The sequence below is a fragment of the Drosophila subobscura genome, chromosome A, assembly GCF_008121235.1.
Source record: "Drosophila subobscura isolate 14011-0131.10 chromosome A, UCBerk_Dsub_1.0, whole genome shotgun sequence".
NCBI classification, from domain to species: domain Eukaryota; kingdom Metazoa; phylum Arthropoda; class Insecta; order Diptera; family Drosophilidae; genus Drosophila; species Drosophila subobscura.
The window spans coordinates 1609128-1628571 of NC_048530.1; the positions used below are offsets into that span (position 1 = coordinate 1609128).

At 51.0% G+C, this 19444-nt stretch overlaps 1 protein-coding gene across 1 annotated transcript; it reads right to left on the bottom strand.

Annotated features, from left to right (window-relative positions):
- Positions 1 to 238: 238 nt before the first annotated feature.
- On the bottom strand, positions 239 to 19217 carry LOC117892351. Its single transcript, XM_034798558.1, has 10 exons — positions 19116 to 19217; positions 16990 to 19061; positions 8622 to 10381; positions 8184 to 8540; positions 6236 to 6383; positions 5989 to 6152; positions 4918 to 5913; positions 3893 to 4869; positions 2501 to 3351; positions 239 to 2382 (listed from the first exon to the last, which is right to left on the bottom strand). The coding sequence occupies exons 1-10, from the start codon at positions 19215 to 19217 to the stop codon at positions 1356 to 1358; spliced, it is 8454 nt and encodes a 2817-aa protein (XP_034654449.1). The 3' UTR covers positions 239 to 1355.
- Between the last annotated feature and the right edge of the window lie 227 nt (positions 19218 to 19444).

A 19444-nucleotide genomic window follows, 5' to 3' on the forward strand; every position in this document is an offset into this window, starting at 1 on the left:
CGATAATTTGATTACGCCATATGTATGTATGTATATATATGTCTGTGTATATATATATATATATATATATAATTCGATCAGCGTTTTCTGTGTGTGTTTGTGTGTGGATATACCATTCATGCTTTCATATTATTATCATTGTTTTTTTTTGGTTTGGTTTTTTCTTGGTATGTGTGTTGTATATCGTTTCAGTTTTTAGATACTTTTGTTGTGTTTTTTATGTTTTGTGTGTGTGTGTTTTGCCTTATCGCATTCTGCGGCTTATATGTATAAATTTAATAATTTACATGAAATTATAACTTATTTACTTGCTATTTTTATACCATATTTCATATACCATTTAGTACATCTATTATTATTATAATTGTTATATATGTCTGTGGTTTATATGTATGTATATATGTAGCTATGTAGCCCCCATTGTCTGACTAGAAACGCTGAAACGCCGTTATCCATAATATTTATAATATAATAGTAGGTACAAAAAAACGAGAGGGAGACACACACACACTCTTTAGATTCTCTGCAAACACATGCCATCGAGTGTGGGATTGATGTTTGAGCTAGGTTCTTCCTGATCGGTCATCATGTATACATGTATATGTCAGTATGTATGTATGGACGCCTATGTATCCACTATCAATATACATATATAATTTATTATTTCCTCCTTTCATTCGCTGAGTTTGCTTGATTTTCGGCTTAACGGGAGTAGGGTACTGGGAATGCATGGGATTCGGTTTTCTGCCGGATCTGCCAACACATTTTGTACTCGTTAATATACGCTTTACTCGTCTCTCATGGTGTAAAAATATTATCATTATCATTATAATTATTATTACTAATATAATTATTATTCTTTTTGCATGTTTAGCATTTTATCGTCTCCATTTTTTTAAATTTTATTTTGTTGTTGTTCCTATACAAACTTAGCATGAAATTTGCTTTTAAAAAAATTGTTTGCTGCAGGCTTCCTTCTGTTTCCATTATGTTTAAGAATTTTCGCTTTATATTTACTGTTTATATATTTATAATATTTATATTTTATGCTTCCTATACAACTATACATATTTGTGGGTGTGTTTGCCAGCCGTCGAATGGTGGGGGGGAATGCCAAATGCCAAATGCCAAATGCCACACACAATTCTAAACAGGATCTAAACACCTAAATGGATTGGCACACTTTGAAATTGTAGCTCGAAAGGGGAGATTGATGGGCGTGGAACTAAAGTTATTGTTGCGCTTCGAATTGAACTACGTGAAATGGAGTCCCCCTTCTAGGTACATATTGCACTCTTGTCCCAGGCAACTCATCGCCATAGTCCAGTATGTACTTAGTTTTGATAGTCTCACCCTTAGTAGTAGGCGGGGAAGGGATGATAGTTTGACGGATTCGAGGCATGATGATTCGCTGAGGGTAGTACGGGCGGCGGTCGTACGCCCGGGTGATAGTTGCTCGATGCCACCTGATGGTAGGCCCCAAAGCTGCGTGCCATGTGACGATTCTGGGCCACTGCCGCCGCCGACTCGCCCAGCAGGCGGGACTGATCGGCGGTGCCCAGCAGACGATTGTTTTGCTCCATCAGCAGATGGGCGGTGGGATCCACCAGAAGGCGATGCTGGTCGGCGGCATTCGAGGCGGCCAGAATGCGATGCTGCTCGACGGTGGAGAGCAGGCGATGGTGCTCGAGGGTATCGCGGCTCTGGTGCTGCATTTGCGAGGAGAGGAACGACCGATTGTTGCCCACGGCCATGTTGGCCGTGTTCGGTGTGAGGTCCAACGAGGCCATTCGCAGCATGTCGTGATGCGGATGGTTGTACGGCAGCTGTGGCGGCGACGACACCACATAGTTGGCGGTGCGGCTTAGGTCCACGGATGTGGTCTGGTCGTGCTCCTGCTCGCCCAGCTGCTCGCTTAGCATGTTGTGCATGGCAGCCGCCGACTGATGCTGCTGCATGGCCAGCTGGCTGCCGTGACCGTGCTCCTGCTGGTGCACCACCGATGCACCCGTTGCCTGCTGTGCCTGCGCTTGCGCCTGGGCCTGGGCCTGCTGACTCTGCTCCCGGTCCGACAGTATATCGTAGATGTGGTGATGGTAGCGACTGCTTGGCAGCTGGAAGTTGTGGTGATAGTTGCTCGACGCGTTCGAACGCGAACTCATGTCCAGGCCCTGCAGATCGGACAGATCATTGGCCGCACTCGCTGCAGCGGCAGCAGCAGCCGCCGCACTTGCCACATTGCTGTTGCTGCTCTGGCGATACTCCGCCGGCGAGTCGAGCTCCTGGCTGTTGTACTTCAGGTTGCTGGCCATGCTCTCGTACTTGGAGTACATGAGGTCGATCTGTGACTGGGGGAACTTCATGCGCATGTCCTGGCCGGCGCTGCTAGAAGTACAGAAGCAGAGTGATCGTTTTGTTGACAATCAAAGTAACGAGTAACGAGTAGCGAGAAACGAGTACGAAAATATACTTAAATGAGCAAGTAAGAAATGCTGTGTACCTGTTCTGTGGCATGATGCTGTTCTCCTCATCACTGGACATTTGATTGTGCCGCGAGAGGTTGTGCCGCTGGCGTTGCTCGTGCTGGTCCTGCTCCTGCACCGCCCGCTTATGGCGCATCATGTCCCCATTGAAGTTGTAGCGCGGTATGCTCGGTGAGGAGGCCGGCGAGATGAGCTCGTGCTCAGGATATGTGCTGCCCACGCTCGACGCGTTGCGCCGCTGTGGCTGCAGGGCGGGCAGCGGGGACGAGGCCGACATGCTGTTGGCTCCACCCCCAGCACCGCCACCGCCAGCACCACCTCCGCCGCCTCCACCGCCGGCACTGGAGCTGCCCGCTGGCGTGCTACTGGATCCTGGACCCCCAGCACCATTGCCAGAGCCAAACATTCCTCCATAGTCCCGACCCGGCGAGATGGGCGGCGGCGAGGGCGGCGTGCGGTGGTGCGACGAAGAGAAGCCATCGGAATCGGGATGCTGTGGTCGCGGTGTACTGCCCGCATCCACATCCACATCGTTCTGGTTCTGGTTGCTCTGCGGATTGGTCGGCGTCGAGGCGCTGGGCGAGATGTTGCACGCACCCTGGAACATGGGCAGCGGCGGTATTTGCATGGGGAAGCTGCCCAGATTCTTCATCATCTTCAGCTCATTTTCCAGGTTATCCATGGCGCCCCCAATGCCCGTTCCATTGGCTGCGCTCGATGAGCCTCCACTGCTGCCACCGCCCCCGCCACCGCCACCGCCAGCTCCTACGACTCCGCCGCCAGCGCTACCAGCGCCAAAGCGTTGCGCCTCGGCATCCACATGGGCGCTCATGGGACTGTCGCTATTGATGTGATTATCGGTGGGTACCTAAGCGGGAGAATAGATTGCAAATATTACACAATTCAATTAACAATCAATAAGGTTTGATATATTTGAAGAAAAATCTTCGAGACATGGTATAGGAGATGCAACCAGTGCACTGCAGTGCAGCTAAGAATATCGCGGCACTTCCATAGGTCATTAGTATACAACCCTTTCGCTTTTTGTATGTATTCAGCCAACGCTGATTCTCTTCGTTGAGGCTTCGTTGTCGTCTCATGTTTAGATTATTTTTAAAAATTATTGCCACTGAATATTGGCTGGTTATTGCCTTCGAATGGTCCAACATTTCTGCTATCCATTCTATCGACACGAATTAAAAATTCTGTGAAAGTTCGTAGACCTTTCTTTACAATCCCCAAGATCTTGCGGATATCAATGGAGATTCTGGTATGTATTCTAAGGATAGTAGAGAGTGAAAGTCTTCCCAGTTTTGGACACGTTACCCATGCCCCGTGCGGTAGTTTTGCTGCCAAAACTCTTGCTGGAACTGCACATATTTTGAAGAGAATTTTTATAGAGAAATCACCTTCAGGTCGCTGCTCTCGCTGTCAATCATATTGCCAACGGAATTGAGGGCCGCCTCCACCAGCATGCTGGCGGACGAGGAGCCTCCGCCAACGCCCACACCGGCTCCGGTCAGTCTTGCGTTCGCATTGTTGTAGAAGGAGCTCATGAAGGACTGCGGATGCGTCAGGGAGTTCATTTGCATTTGGCCGGGTCCGTCGTTGGAGGATGTTACCGAACCGCCGCCAGTGGCCGGTCCCGTGGGTGTGTGTCCGCCACTGGCAACGCCACCGCCACCGGCGCCGCCTGGGCCGCCTGGTCCACCGCTTGCACCGCCATTGGATGCCGCGTTGTGATGGTATTGGGACATGGCCGCTGCTGCAGCGGCTGCCGCGGCTGCATTGTTGTTGGCCGACTCGACGACATCCAGGAAGGAGCTGTTCTCGTCCTCCTCCCGACTGTGGGCGCTGTGCTGTTGCTGGTGCTGATGCTGATGCTGGTGGGCGTGTGCGTGGGCATGGGCATGGGCGTGGGCGTGACTGGCGCTGGCCGTGCTCATGAGGCGGGCGAGGAAGTCACGATTCTGGCCAAGCAGCTTGCTGTGCTCATCCACGGCGCTGGGTGGCACCGCAAAGCCCAGGTCCTGGCCCGCACCAGCGTTGCCGGGCAGACCGTTGCCCGATCCCGGGCCTGAGTCGTTGCCGGCCACGTCGCTGGTCACATCGCCCAGATGGCGATCATCGGCACCGATCCACTTCTTGCTGCCCTTGGTGACGACCAGATTCTGGCCAAGGGCCACCGCGTTCATGGCCGCCGCATGGCGGTACGAGGCACTGGGATCCCCACCGTGGGGCTGCTGCTGCTGCTGGCCCCCTGCCCCCTGCTGGTGGCTGTGGGCGTGGCTGTGGGCATGGGCATGGGCATGATGCGGATGGGCGTGCGCATGGGAGTGGGAGTGGGAGTGGGAGTGAGGATGCGGATGGGAGTGTGACTGCGAGTGTGAGTGCGGATGCGAGCCATGTGGATGGCCGTGCTGCTGGTGTGGATGGCTACCGCTGGCAGGATGATTGGCCGAGCTGCCATCGTCCTCCTCCTCGTCGTCGTCATCCTCATCGTCCATGCCCACGCCCACACCAACGCCGACGCCCATGTGGCCGACCATCATGTGACCCAGCTTGGCGGGATCATCGCCGGCTCCGGCCATGGCCGAAACAGCCGCTGCGGCTGCCACCACCTGCTGCACCTGCTGTTGGGCACTCAACCGCTGGGCGGTGGTCGTCAGGAAGGACTCGACCAGGCTGAGTTGTGCGTTCTGCTTGCGACGCACCTGCTCGAGGCGCACCTGCTCCGCCTCCTCGTCATCGTCGGGATCGGTGCCGTGCAGCTGCTGCTGTTGCTGCTGCTGCTGGTGGGGCAGCGAGTGGGCGTGCAGGTGGTGAGGATGATACTGGGGCGGCGGCTGTTGCTGCTGTTGCTGTTGCTGCTGCTGGTGGGAGGACTGTTCGTGATGCAACTGCGACTGCTGCTGCTGCTGCTGTTGTTGGTGCTGCTGCTGCTGCTGTTGGTGTTGCAGTGAGGCCTGTTGCTGCAGCGGCTGATGGTGCAGTTGCTGCTGCTGTTGCACGTGCTGCTGCTGCTGCTGTTGGTGCTGTTGCAGCTGTTGCTGCTGCAGCTGCGCCTGCTGCTGCTGGAGGGCCGCCTGTTGCTGCTGCTGCTGTTGGGCGGCCGTGGAATTGGCTGGCTCCTTCTTGCGCTTTCGCTTGCGGCCACCGCCAACGGGTGGAAGCGAGACGCTGGCCGAGGGCTGGGCAACCGGCACTGGGACTGCCACCACAGGCACCTTCTCACCGAAAATGCTGGAAATCTTGGAGCTGAGCAGCGAGAGATTGGGCTCGTTGCGGCACAGATCCTTGATCGATTTGCCGCTCTTCTTGATGGCCTCGAAGATGTTGTCATCGCTGAACTCCGTGTCGCTCTGCATTGAGCTGCTGAGCATCGAGTTCTGGTCCTCGAGGCTCTTCCGCCGCCTCCGCGGTGCTTGCTCTGTGGAGGAGGAGGAGGAGACGACAGCTGCATTAGGCAGCTGCGACTCCGGCGGCGGCGGCTGCTGCGGCTTACCCAGAAAGTCCACTTTCATGCCGCCGGAATAGGCATCGAACGTGTAGGCCACACTCCTCTCAATCTTTGGCATCTGCTCCTGCGTGTAGTTGTGCACCTTCTTGTAATGGAACTGCAGGCACTGTTTGGTGGTGAATGCCGCATTGCACTCGGGCTCCGCACACCTACAAAAAGGGACAAGGACAATCATGAGTAAAAGATGCGATGGGATGGGATGGGATGGGATGGAATGGCATGGCTGACTCACTTGAATGGACGCACACCAGAGTGGGTCAGCATATGGATCTTGAGATTGCTGCGATTCTGGAAGAGTTTCTGACAGCGTGGACAGCTCACGACGGTGGAGTTGCGGCTGTGCACCTCCTTCGAGTGACGCTGCAGTGCCGCACGCGATCCTAGAAGTTTTGAACATAATTTACACTGAAAATCTCGTAAAACTTCAGCCATATCTAAAATGAAATTGTATGAAGAAAATGAAATTTTCGGATTGTGGTGATTTTGAAAGAAACTTAGTGAATTAATTTAATTATACACAACAAATCCAGAAAACCAGAAACCAGAAACCAGAACCCAACGAACGAACAAAAAGCTAAAACACATAAGACACGGATCAGAGGGGTGTGGGGTGGTTGTTGGTGGGGTTTCATTGTGTCCATCAATCATAATACGTTGGACAACTCAATTGTAAAAACTATATTTTTTTACCACATGTAACAACTAATATTAACTGAAAATGTGAAGGCCAAATTAATCAACAAAATCAACGCAAAAATCATTCACTAAAAGCGTCTTACACAATGCAGTTTACAATCGAGAATACAAGTCGGGGTCGGGTTTAATAATGGTCGATAAATGGTTCCAACTGAAGGACTGAAGGACTGAAGGATGTGGCAAATTGTGACTATTTTGTGTCAATTAATTTATTAATTTTTGAGGTAAAACCAAGAGAATTTTGGTGAGTTTGGTAGCTTTCTCTTTTTGTTGTCAGAGAGTCTAGAAGTCATAGAAATAGCTTTGATTATTCCTTCTTTCTCAGACCTTTAGCCACAACAGTTGGAATTTGTCAGTGTGTTCTTGGCATAAGTTATAAGTACATACATAGATTGATGAATCAACTATAGCAAACAAACAAAAACAGAAAATAAACTAAACACAGAACACAAAGGAAAATCAAACGAGAAGTTCCATTGTACATATTTCGACCAATTTAGGCGTTTTACAACTCAAGAAAATTGAAGGAAAAACTAAAGGAGTGATGAGCGATCGCAGATGCTTATGTTTGGTGTTACATTAAATGTATCTGTAAGCGGTATCTATATCGGTTTAGTATCTTTCTCTGTGTTGTATTGCTGTATCTTTAGCTGTGTTGTGTGCGTGTGTGTTTGGCTGGGGGGTGGCGTTGCTTATACAAAGTTATACTGTTACAGTTTTCAAATGGTTGGTTTTTTAAAGCTAAGCGATTGGTTACGTTATTAGTGGTTACATACGATACTATTGTGGGTGTGTGTTTGTGATTTACGATCCGATAATAAAGGTACGAATACCGACTGTTGTCTAGATATGCAGAAGCAGTTTGTACGATGTGAGTTCAATGCGAGCTTACGATAACGTTTACACGATACATACAATAGTTACGATATACAATGTTGCAAATATGTGATATATGAGCCTGCGAACACGGTTGCCAGCTACTCCACAAACTAAAGCAAACAAAAAATACAAAAATAATTCAATTGCCAAAAGGAGTGCATATGGGCGCTAGGCATTCGATAGGCATTCGTCGGGCACACTCGTTAGCTCAAAAAATACACTTTGGTGGCCTACAAACTAAAGCACCGAAAATTGTATTTGAAATTGAAAACATAAAAACCAACATTCAATCAGCATAACGAGCACATACAAATAAAATTAAAGTATAACCAATGGGCACACTCGTTGGGCATACTCGTTACTCTGGCTGCAACCGTGCTGGCAAACCGTCTGGCAAACTAGACTTGCAGATCTCTTTTATTTGTATTTGCTATTTGTATTTGGCATGACACACTAGCACTCACTATACTATACATACTCTATATATTACGATACGCTTACGATACGACTACGTTACAATTACAGTTACGATCTATCACATTGGGCTTGGCTGGTGGGGGGTTCAGGGGTTCGATCGGGCATCGATCTGGCACTCTATTACTTACCACTGTGCATGCGCTTGATGTGCGCCTTCAGCTTTTGTGGCTGACAGAACTTGCGGCCACAGAAATCGCAGACGGGACGCGATCGATTCGGGTTGGAGGCACAGCCATAGGTGCGATGCATCTCCAGGTAGTTGAGGCGCAGAAAGAACTTGTTGCAAAACTGACACTGATAGGCACCCTTGCCGTCATGCTTCTCGGCGGCATGCTTCATAATGTTGTCCTTGCCCAGCACAGCCTCGCCACACACCTTGCAGTGATACTTTCGGATGGTGAGGCTCATCGATGGGTCATGAAAGACCGAGCAGTGGGTGCGATAGTAGAGCGGATGCTCGAACTTCAGGCTGCAGCCACCGCAGTCTGTGGCAAGCGAAACGAGTGGGATCGAATTAAAGATTTGACAAGGAAGATCAAGGTTATCCTTTGAGGATCGATACTCACTGATCTTCTCCGTGTGCTTCTTGCGCCACATGGTGTTGCAGTCGTCGCTCCAGTAGAGCAGCTCCATGCCGTTCCGCAGATCGCGACAGCTGACAAAGTACGCCTGCTGATCGATGGACACGAGATTCACATTGCGATCATCGTAGCAGGGTGCGGGCCGTATGAAGCGCAGCCAGTTGGAGGCATTGGGATTGTCGCAGCACAGGAGGTACGACTTGTCCGCTCCGGCCTCGCACATCTCGAATATCCACTTCATGTCACTACCCTCGCGCACCTCGCCCGTCTGCACCGGCTGCCCGATGAGCGGCCCCAGCTTGGTGTACGCTCGGACCTCGGTGCGGGCAAAGACCCCAGTGACATTCGGCTCGACGTTGTGCAGCTCAAACTCGGCGGGCACCGATGCCTCGGCGAAGGTTATTAGCGGCTTGGTTTCCAGCTCTGACAGCTGCGACGACTCGTCCATGTCCATGTCCTCCATGTCATCCTCATCGTCGTCGTGACGCGGACCACGGCCCCGCTTCGCCTGGCGGTGCGCGTCCGCCTTCAGCTTGGCCAGCGCCTCCAGATTCCGACGCTCGATCCACTCGGCCAGATCGACGGCATCCGTCACATTGCCGCATGCATTGCGCAGCGGACACAGCTTGTGGTCGTGCGTGATGGAGCATTCCCGGCAGGATTGCTGCGACCGGAATGCAATGTCATGCTCGTCCTCCTCCTCCACAAAGTTTTGCTCCATTTTCATTTCGCGTGCCAACGCATCCTCGTCCAGCTCCTCATCATCGTCGTCCTCCTCCTCGTTGACGGCCGTGCCGCCCGTTGCCGACTCATCCTCCGGTTCGTCGTAGCTGGAATTTGGTGGCATCATTGCGGCCGCTGCGGCTGCTGCAGCTGCTGCCGCCGCTGCTGCTGCCTTTGCGGCTTGCGACTTCTTGCCACCGCCATGGCTCTTGGAGCGCACATGGAAGTTGCCCATTTGCCCGTTGCTGGCTGCGGTGCCGTCCACAGCATCTGCACCCGTCTTGGCTGTCACTTCCACGCCTCCGGCGACGCCCAGGGGTATGGCCATGCCGGCACCCATCAGATGTGGATGCTGCTGATGTGGATGCGAATTCGAATGCGAATGCGAATGCTCCTCCTCGTCATCCTCTTCACTGCCCGCTGCTGCTGCTGCCGCGGCCGCTGCTGCCGCCGCTGCGGCTTTCTTCAGGCAGAGGGCGCTGGGCAGGGATGGCGGCTCCTTGCCGCCAGCACTGGCGCTCGCCTCCAGCTCGCTCTTGATCTTCTCGGCGATGCGGCAGTCGAGGACCTCGGGCAGGGCCGAGGAGTTGGCGGCAGCCGCAGCCGCCGCTGCTGCAGCTGCTCCGGCCTTCAAGGCGGCCGCCGCTGCCTTGGCCTCCTGCTTTTTGGACTTGGCATAGCCACTGTGATAGCCACCAGCTGCTGCCGATCCTGCTGCAGTTCCCGCTCCCCCTTTGGCCGCTTTGCCGCCCGCATATCCATTCAGCGAGTCCGTGGAGAACTGCACCCGCTTCTTGTAGCGCTTCCGTTGCGGCGGTGTGGGCGTTACCATTGCCACAGAGGTCGCCGAGGCAGAGTCACCATTCCCATTGCCATTGCCATTGCCATTGCCATTGCCTGTGCCATTCATCGACATGGACTCTGGTGGCAGCGCAAAGTCCTTGACACTGAGATTCGGTTCCAGCTTAAAGTTGCCATCGAAGCCCTTGGTGGGCGTGGGAGCCGGCGAAGGCGGTGGCAGGCTGCGAAAGAAAGTGAAGAAAGTGTAGAGTTTGAATAAATTTTGAAAGGAAGGCAGTTCCACTATCAAATTGAATTTAAGACTGCCACTGGGCAGAGGTTCCTGCTCGAACCGCGTGAAGCCCCACAGCGGTGACTCTGCCACAAAGTTACCTTTAGCCGTACGCACAGTTGTCTTTGTGTACTTTGAATCTACGCCCTGGCCATGTTGCACGTTCCATGCCATGCGTTCGCTGGTCCACGCCCTAAGTTTCTGCCCCAATGCCACCCACTCGGTGTCCAAGTCCCCCCCGCCTGGCCGTTGTTGTTGTCGTCGCCTCTTGCTTTTAATTAATTTCTCGCTTGCTTTTTGTTCGCCATCCGCGTGACGATTGACGGTGGGGAGCGGATGGCAGTGTCGTCGTGTCCGGCTGGACCAACGTCAATATGGACCAGCATTATGTGTCCCATATTGACGCAAAAAACACTGAGAATTCCTGGAATAAATATCTAAGCCCTTGGCAATACGCCTCAGAACAATAGTCACGCCAGCAGGGCCACAAGTTTTCTTCAGAAATAGCTTTAGACATCGCCTTGATCGCGTGTTCTGCGTATTTGTGCTGCAAGGCAGGCTAAAGGATGAATCCTAGCAGCAGCAGCAGCAGCTGTCTGTCTGTCTTTTATCTATGTCCAAGGTAATATTTTGCTCCTTAGTGGGTCAAGCTGAAATCTATCTAAATTTGTGCATGAAATATTGTATCTGTGAGCAGCCATTTGTCATTTGCCTGTTGCCTGAACATCCCTGACATCCCTTTTGCAGCTTGTGCATCCTCCCTTTGTGGGCGGTTGGGTTTCCCCCTGAGCAAAATTCAATAGGTATCTCCGGTAATGCATCTCTCTCTTTGAGCAACTAGTTGCTGAAGATTGCTGGTTGGTCAGTACTCAAGGATATGCCTGTGCAACCTCAAACCTCGAGACACTAGCCACGAGCGGAACGAAACTTCAAGCTGCAAATCAAGATGCAATTTCGAATGGTCAAAGTTGCAGTCCCCCTCCCCACCCCTTTGAGAACACCTGCAGTGCATGCATGAAATGCAATTGCGTTCGCCCCTCTGCTGGCCTCTGGTGGCTGACTGAGATTGGGTTCCCTTGCACTACGTGGGGTGTGCGGTATGGGGTGTTCATCGGAGTCATCGGTGGGGTGCAGTGGGTGAAGTGGTGTAGCAGTGCAATGCATGGACAATGTTGTACATGCAGCATGCATTCCCTCAAAGGCGTACACCTCAATCTACCTCTGCCCCACTCTGCTGTGTGTGCTTCTTGCTTGCGTGTGTGTGTGTGTGTGTGTGTGTGTGTGTGTGCGTGTTTTCGTTCATTAAATCCTCCACCTTAGAGCCCTAACAGCAATATCGAGAACAGCGGCAACAGCCAGCAAGCAATACCATTCTCCATTCGTTCATCCGTCCATCCAGGCAGCCAAAGGCGAACCCATGCGAAGCATTCCATATCCCTATAACGCCTCCCCCCTCCCCATCTAACCACTTACCCTGCCCCACTTTGTCTCAGCCTTCCTCCCCACACATCCCACTCCCCACAATTTGGGTTCAATCTCCCATCCCCGGCAACACCAGCACCAGCACTAGCAACAGCAACAGCAACGCACTCGTTTCCAGACAGCAGCGAGTGAAACGAACGAGTGAAACGAATAAGCGAGCGAGCGAGCTGGCGACTGGCCGTAATGGGCTCTGTGCTGATGCTTCTGCCCATTGCTCTCATTCCGTATCTCCTGCTCCACTCTCTCTCTCTCTCTCTCTCTCTCTCTCTATCTCTCTCTCTCTCTCTCTCTCTCTGTTGCTATGTCTCTCTGGCCAGTGTCTGCCGTTAATGTGCAGCTTGAGGGGCAAATCGCGGGCAGTGGCGGCGGAGTTGGCTCGAGTTGGGTTTTTGGGCCTGGTTCGGTTTCAGTTGTTCGGCTTGGGGTTGGGGTTGGCGTTTTGGGGGTGTGTGGAGTGGGGCTACGTGCGGTGGGGTGTTGAATTGGGATTCGGTTTCGTATGCGTTTGGTTTTTGCTCGCTGCGCGTTAAGAACAGAGGCACAGACACATGGACAGTGCGAGAAACGAGACACGCACACACAAACACACACAAAGACAATCGCACAACAACAACAATTTTGTGCTTTTTGGCGAAAATTTCGCATAATTTGGCGACATGGCGTATACGAAATGCGAATTGGAAAAAAAAAAACCCAAAGAGTGGTTGGGTTGGGATGGGGTTGGAGGGTAGCGAGCCATAAGGGAGCCAAGGCTGACAATATTCGCACTGTGGATGGTAGCAAATGATATCTATCGTGTCTCTGTCTGTCTGTCTCTGTCTTTTCTCTCTCTTTCTCTCTCTCTGTCTCTCTGTCCCTCTGTCTCTCAGTCTCTCTGTGTGTGTGATTATGGCAACCATGGGAAAAAGGTAACAAAAGCGTATGGTGTCGTGGAGTACTGGAGCCCAGACTGCAGATATTCGCTGATAAATTTGCAGGAGATGTGCCGTTCGTGTGTTCGTAGTTCCCTTTGGGAAATGGTTCGCTGAAAGCCAGGCACAGCCCAGATAAGACCAGGGGCAAGATCACCAGAAAGCATTCGGCGACACGCCATTGTTTACAGATTTGAGGGGATATATATATAAATGGGAAGTATTTTGAACTTTGTTGCTCAGGACCTCGTTCACATCGATTGTAGAATTCGCATTGAGATTCTTACAAGCAAAAGTTCACTTAGAAACTTGAGGTTCTCACAAGCAAAATTCAAGTTAAGATACCTACGGGCCGAAGGGCGATCGGGGAAAGGGGCGAAGTTCATAAACGAAAGTAAATTTATTACTGAAAAGCAGAGGCTAAAATTGTGAGCTATCGCATGGAGTAATAATGGCTTTGAGGCTTTGAGGAAGGCTTAATTGAAATCATTAAACAATCCACAGACGAAACACTTGAAACAAGCATTAGCTCGAGTCAAAGGAGCGTGAATTGGTAAGTGGAAGTTCTGGTTAGCCATCTAGGATAGGCCAGTTCACTGCTCCAAAGTTTGATACATAACTAACTGATCGTAGCTAAATATTATAGAGGTGTTTTTTATTCCTCAAAGTATCATCTGTAGTATATCCTTGAAGCAATTGTACAGCTGAATGTAATGCATATAAAGATTCAGCTGAAACTTCCATGAATTTATTTTTTATCAGCAAACGATCCATGGATCTATGGTGATCCATGGATGTTCACCATTTTGTTGGTAGTCGCTTAAAGCTGTGACGTAAGGGAAAGATGTGGAAGAACGATAGCCCAGACACATTCATATTCATGTGAACATTTACATTTATGTGGCTCCCCCGAATTTTGACTTTCGTTTTGGCATAAAACAACATCGATTGGGGAGTCCACAGCGAGCGCCATTCCAACACAGTTGGAATTTGCTTGAACTGAGGCTTAAGAGTTCATTGGAATCGTCTGATTTAAAGCTGTGATGCTAACGATCGTTCGGCAGAAATATTGGAATAACTTCCTTATTAGGCTTGCAAGTGTCAGACAAGCTGTGCATTATTTCAAATAAATTTTTCAACAAATGTTTTACAGATTGACGTGGCTTCAATCAGCTGCTCTTATGCATGGCCACGTTACTGTGGGAATGGGTGGATATTTGGTGAACCGAATCAACGTCATTTGCAACGTGTCCTTGCGGCAGGAACAGAAAGAACCCCGCTATCATTCATATCGAATGACGTACGAGTATGTACACAAGCGTTCGCTGGTGGAAAATTTGTGAAAACGAATTAACGTCATTCGCGTCATATGTGACAGTCGCGAATGCGTTCATCCTGGCAGCACCCTGCTGGCAGGGAGGCAGGAAGACAGGGAGGCTGAAGGCGCAGTAACAAATGGAAATGAAAAGGAAAATGGAAATGCAAATGCTAAATATAGATTGTTTACGCGCACTGGCGGAGGCAGAGAGGCAGAGACTGGACCCAAATTCAATTGAAAGTTATTTTTATGTCTTCATGCAACAATTGCAACCAATTAGGGTCGCAGGACTATTTTGAGCGAAGGTAGGAAGGACAACAAGTGAGGCTGGGTGGCTGGGAGACTGGGGAAGCTGCATGAAAATTAGCTGCAAAATAATTCAATTACGCCGAAAAGTTTGTTTGCTATCTCGGATATTTTTAAACCATATTTTAATTGGGTTATTGAAATGAAGTTGCATTTTAATGGGGGTATAACATATGGATCACAGATTGCTGGCACTTAGGGGTCCTGTACACAGAAATGAGTGATGTATGAATGATCGTCATGAATGTGATGTGCTGACCTCAGTGCTGAAACACTAAATAAATACTGAATAGCCATCAACGTCACAGCGCACAAACATCGTTTGAGTTCTTCATCTTCTTTAATGATCATCTTGAGGCCGCTCCTCTGTGCTTCTCCTTTGTGCATGCCTCTCCATTCTTGTGACTCCTTGTGGCATTCTTCCACTTGTTCTGTTGCTTTTGCTGTTGCTGTTCCTTCTGCTGTTGCTGCCGCTTCTGGTGGTCCAACAAAGAGGCAACCAAATGGCAGGGGCGCAGCGTATGTGAATCCACATTTCAGCATTGGAATTTTGTATTTGCCACGCAGCAGGAGCACACACACAGAGAGTGAAGAGTGGCGTGTGCAGGGCATAGAGCTTGGATGCATACACATACATATGTATGTACATACATACATAAATATGTATGTATGGTATGTGTGGAAGTACAAAGCGCCAAATGGCGCGCTCGAGCTGCAGTGCAACAAGGCGTGGCAGGTGGTAGTAGGCGTTGGGTATTTGTGGGGGTGATGTGTGCTGGCTGTGCTGTGCTGTGGGATGGTGGGTGGGGGTGTGTGTGTGCAATGTGGGGCAAAGGAAGAAAATTGCGCGACGCATTCATGTTGGAGACGAGGCAGGAGCACCAGAGCAGGAGCACTAATACGGGTACGCGTATATGCAAGTCTCCATCCACTCCACTCTCCCTCACTCCCACTCTCTCTGCATCTTTCTCTCTCGTCTTTCTCTTTCACCCTCTCTCTGTCTCTGTCTGTGTGTGTGTGGGCGATTGGCAACATGGCATGCAAATGCATGCAACAACATCCTCTACGATGTTGCTTGAGTGTGCTCTGTCTCCAGCATGTGTGTGTGTGTGTGTGTGTGTGTGTGTGTGTGCTCGTGCTTGTGCTTCTTTGTATGTGTATGAGCGTGTTGCTTTTTCCGCTTCCGCTGACAAGGCGGCAGCGACAACGACGACGACGAGGAAAAGGGGGCACACAGCGGGCTATGGCTCCAGCAGAGGCAACATGAAAGCGCCGTTGCATGCAACCGCAGGAGTACCGCATTTGTGCCTTTGTACCACATGGTCCAACTGCTGCAGTGGCTGTGGGGAGGGAGGATGCCTGAATATATGTATGTGGACAGAGACAGAGAGAGAGATGCATTCGGGCATGAATCGCATTTACATGGCTCGCTTTTGTGCCGCGCCATTTGTGTCCCATTCTCTTCGTATCCCTGGGCAACTTTCTTCCAAAGCTACGCCAGGACTTTTCAGTAGCTCCCCCCGCCAACCACCCCCCACATATCCAACCGTTCAACCAAGAACCAATTCTCACAATCACTCGTACCTCTCTCTCTCTCTCTCTCTCTCTCTCGTGCTCCTACCCTCTTTGTGTGTGTTGCATGCGTGTATGTGTGTGTGTGTGTGTGAGGTGCCCAAAAAGCTTTCACCATGCGTGAGTGTGTGTGTGATTGCATTTCGCGGTGCCTTCGAGACTGCACAAACCATCAACAATCAGGGCCAACGCAACGTTGTCATACATATGTATGTATGTACATATGTACATAAATGTTAATACATACATACATGCATACATACATATATGTATAAGGATATGTAGATACAGCTGACCGTCTGTATTCTTTCTTCTTTTGTTCTTTCTTTGCGTTTCTGTTTTTCTTTTTTTTCTTTTTACGCTTTGTGCGGGCGGGCAGGCGGGTGCTCGCTGATACGAATCAAATGATAACGGGTGAAACCGAAAGCAAAAGAGAAGTTCAAAGAGAAACAAAGGAGAAGATCGCCAGGGAACAGAAATAGAATCTTTGGCTAAATCACTCGTTGCTCGTTGGGTTTGCTCACAGTTGGATACACCAAGAGTGTAAAAGATAACGAATCCAAACTCAATCATGAACTCTTCCTGGCAGCGAGAAGAGCGCACAGCGAGAAGGTCCCCCAGCGAGAAGATCCCCCAGCGAAAGGATCTTCGAGAATTTCCCCTAGTGCTGACACGTCTCTACGAGAACATTTATAAGTGCTGACATCTGTCAACAAGAGGATTTTTTAGTGATGACACATCTTATCAAGAAGATCCTCTAGTGCTGACATTCCCTTATCCCATCGAGATGTCCTTATGTTTGTCTTATGTTTGCATTGGATGAGATTTCATCGTCTATTTAGGCCAATTTTGCTTCTCGTTTTTCTTCGGGTAGCAAAACCATAAATATCCTGGCAGATCGGTTGTTCCCAAGCTAATCAATCCCAAACCCAATCTAGAGAGAGCCATTCATATTCGAGTTCTACTCACTTGTTCAGTCGATCCGTATCGTTGTCGGCCAGATTGAGCAGATAGGCAACAAATTCCACATCGTTCTTGAACTGGAGCCGGGTGCGCATGTGCTCCCACTTCTCGGCGTTCTTGGTGCCTATGTAGATGTTCTTACTGTAGTTCTGGTGGCGGTACTTGCGACGCTCGCTGGCAGCGCTGCTGCTGCCGCTGCCCGACTGCTGTTGCTGCAGCTGCTGCAGCTGTTGATGGGGCTGCTGCTGCTGCTGCTGCTGGGAGGTGGGACCCACGCTGCCCTCACCACCTCGAGCGTTGGCCGCTAGTTCGTTGCTGCAGTTGGCCAAACCAACCCCACCACCGGTGCCTCCGCCTCCGCCTCCGCCCGTGCTGCCGTGCGTCGAGCTGAGGGCATGGTTGCTGTTGTTGTTGGTGGAAAAGCTGGTGTTGCTGTTGCCGCCAATGAGGCTGCTCGGTGCGGTCACCATCGACATTTGAGGGACTGTGGCGCCACCACCCACCGGACCCACGCTAGCCATATCCAGCGCTGTGGCGTTCTGCTGCTCCAGCTGTGCGTTAAGCGTGACGGCGGCCGCAGCTGCAGCTGCAGCTGCTGCTGCCGCCGCAGCTACGGCGCTCATGTGGAGGCCGCTGCTATCCGCAGCCGCCACGCTGCTCAGGTGGGCCGATGTGAGGGTGGCCCTGCTGTCCAGGTGACTGCTGGCCGCCTCATCCTCTTCCTCATCCTCATCGTCTTCATCTTCGCCATCGTCGTCGTAGTCCGCGTGATCCTGGGGATCGTGCTGCTGCTGCTGTGGCTGCAACTGTGTCTGCAATTGTGTCTGCTGCTGCTGGTGAAGATGATCGTGATGGCTGGTGCTGGATGGCAGAACGTGACGAAGATCTGTAGGCGTGAGGTCATGGCCAATTCCATTGCCATGCTGCTGCTGCTGCTGCTGCTGTTGGTGAAGGTGGTGTGGCTCCTCTTCATCATCTTCCTCATCATCCTCGTCGTAGTCGTCTTCCTCCTCATCATCTGGATGTTGCTGTTGCTGTTGCTGCTGTTGTGGATCGAGCAGCTCTCGCGTCTCTCGCACTTTGCTGTTGTTGTTAATGCTGTTGTTGTTGTTGTTGAACTGCTGCTTACCGTTATGCAACGCACTGACTGCTGCTGCAACAACGGCAGCTGCTGCAGCAGCCCTTTGTTGTTGCTGTTGCTGCTGGTGTTGCTGCTCTTCTTCATCCTCCTCCTCATCGTCCAGGCTGCTTTGGGAGGTGCTGCTGCTGCGACTGCTACTGCGGCAATTGTTATTGTTTTTGTTGCTGTTGTTATGTTGCAAGTTGTTGTTGTTGTTGAGGTGCTGCTGCTGCATGCTCTGCTGCTGTTGCATGCCGCCACCGCCTGATGTTGGGGAATTTGAATTGTTGCTGCTGCTGCTCAGTGCGGCTGCTGCTGCCGCTGCTGCTGCTGCCGCTGCAGCTCGACTCAGGAACGGTGGGCGGGGCACTAGCGGCGTATCAGAATTATCCGAACTATCATTGAAATCGAATGCACTGAAATCCGCATTGGGATTCGAATTGGCATTCACATTTGCATTGACATTCACATTCGCATTCGCATGCGTCGCATTTGTTGTTGCACTTGCTGCCACAACAGCTGCTGCAGTGGGTGTCGCTGTGCTGCTTGCCTTGGACATGCTGCTGGCTTCACTTTCGCTGCTGCAACTGCGGCTGCTACAAATGCTGCTGGTGCGACTCCTGTTCGGACTGGGACTGGGCCTGGGGCTGGGACTCCGTATGCTGCGCGGCGGACTCTGTATGCTGCGATCGGGGCTCTGGATGCTGTTCCGACTTTGACTGCGACTCTTGATCCGACTGCGGCTGCTGCTCCTGCTGCGGCTTCTGTTTTGGCTCGCACTCCGGCTGCTGTGACTCTGTCGCCTGTTGTTGTGCCTCTTTTTGTTGCAACCTGCCGCTCTCCGACGCTTAGTTGCTGCCACTGTTGTTGTATTTTGTATGTTTGTTGTTGATTTTGTTGCCGATTTTGTTCCAATTGTAATTTTTGTTGCGCTTTGCCGAACGCTGCTCAGTTTTTGCTATTTGTTATTGTTGCTGGCGCCGCTGCTGCGACGCGAATTGTTGCAACGCTCTGTCTCTGACTCTGCCTCAGATGGCGCCTTGCTGTGCTGCTGCCTCTGCTGCTGCCTCTGCCTCTGCTGCTGGTGCTGCTGTTGTTTCTGCTTCTTCTTCATTATTCACACACACACAGTCGCGCGTGCGACACACTACACTTGTTGTTGTTGTTTGTGTTGCTGTTGCCCTAGCTGATGTTTTTCTGTTGCAAGTTGCTGTTGTCGCTGCTTTAACTGCTGCTGCTGCTGCTTCTTCAGTTGTTGCCGCTGTTGCTGTTGTTGCATTGCTTTCTGCGTATCTTTTTTGGTGTCGTTATCGCTGCTCGCGTGTCACCAGAAGAGAAACC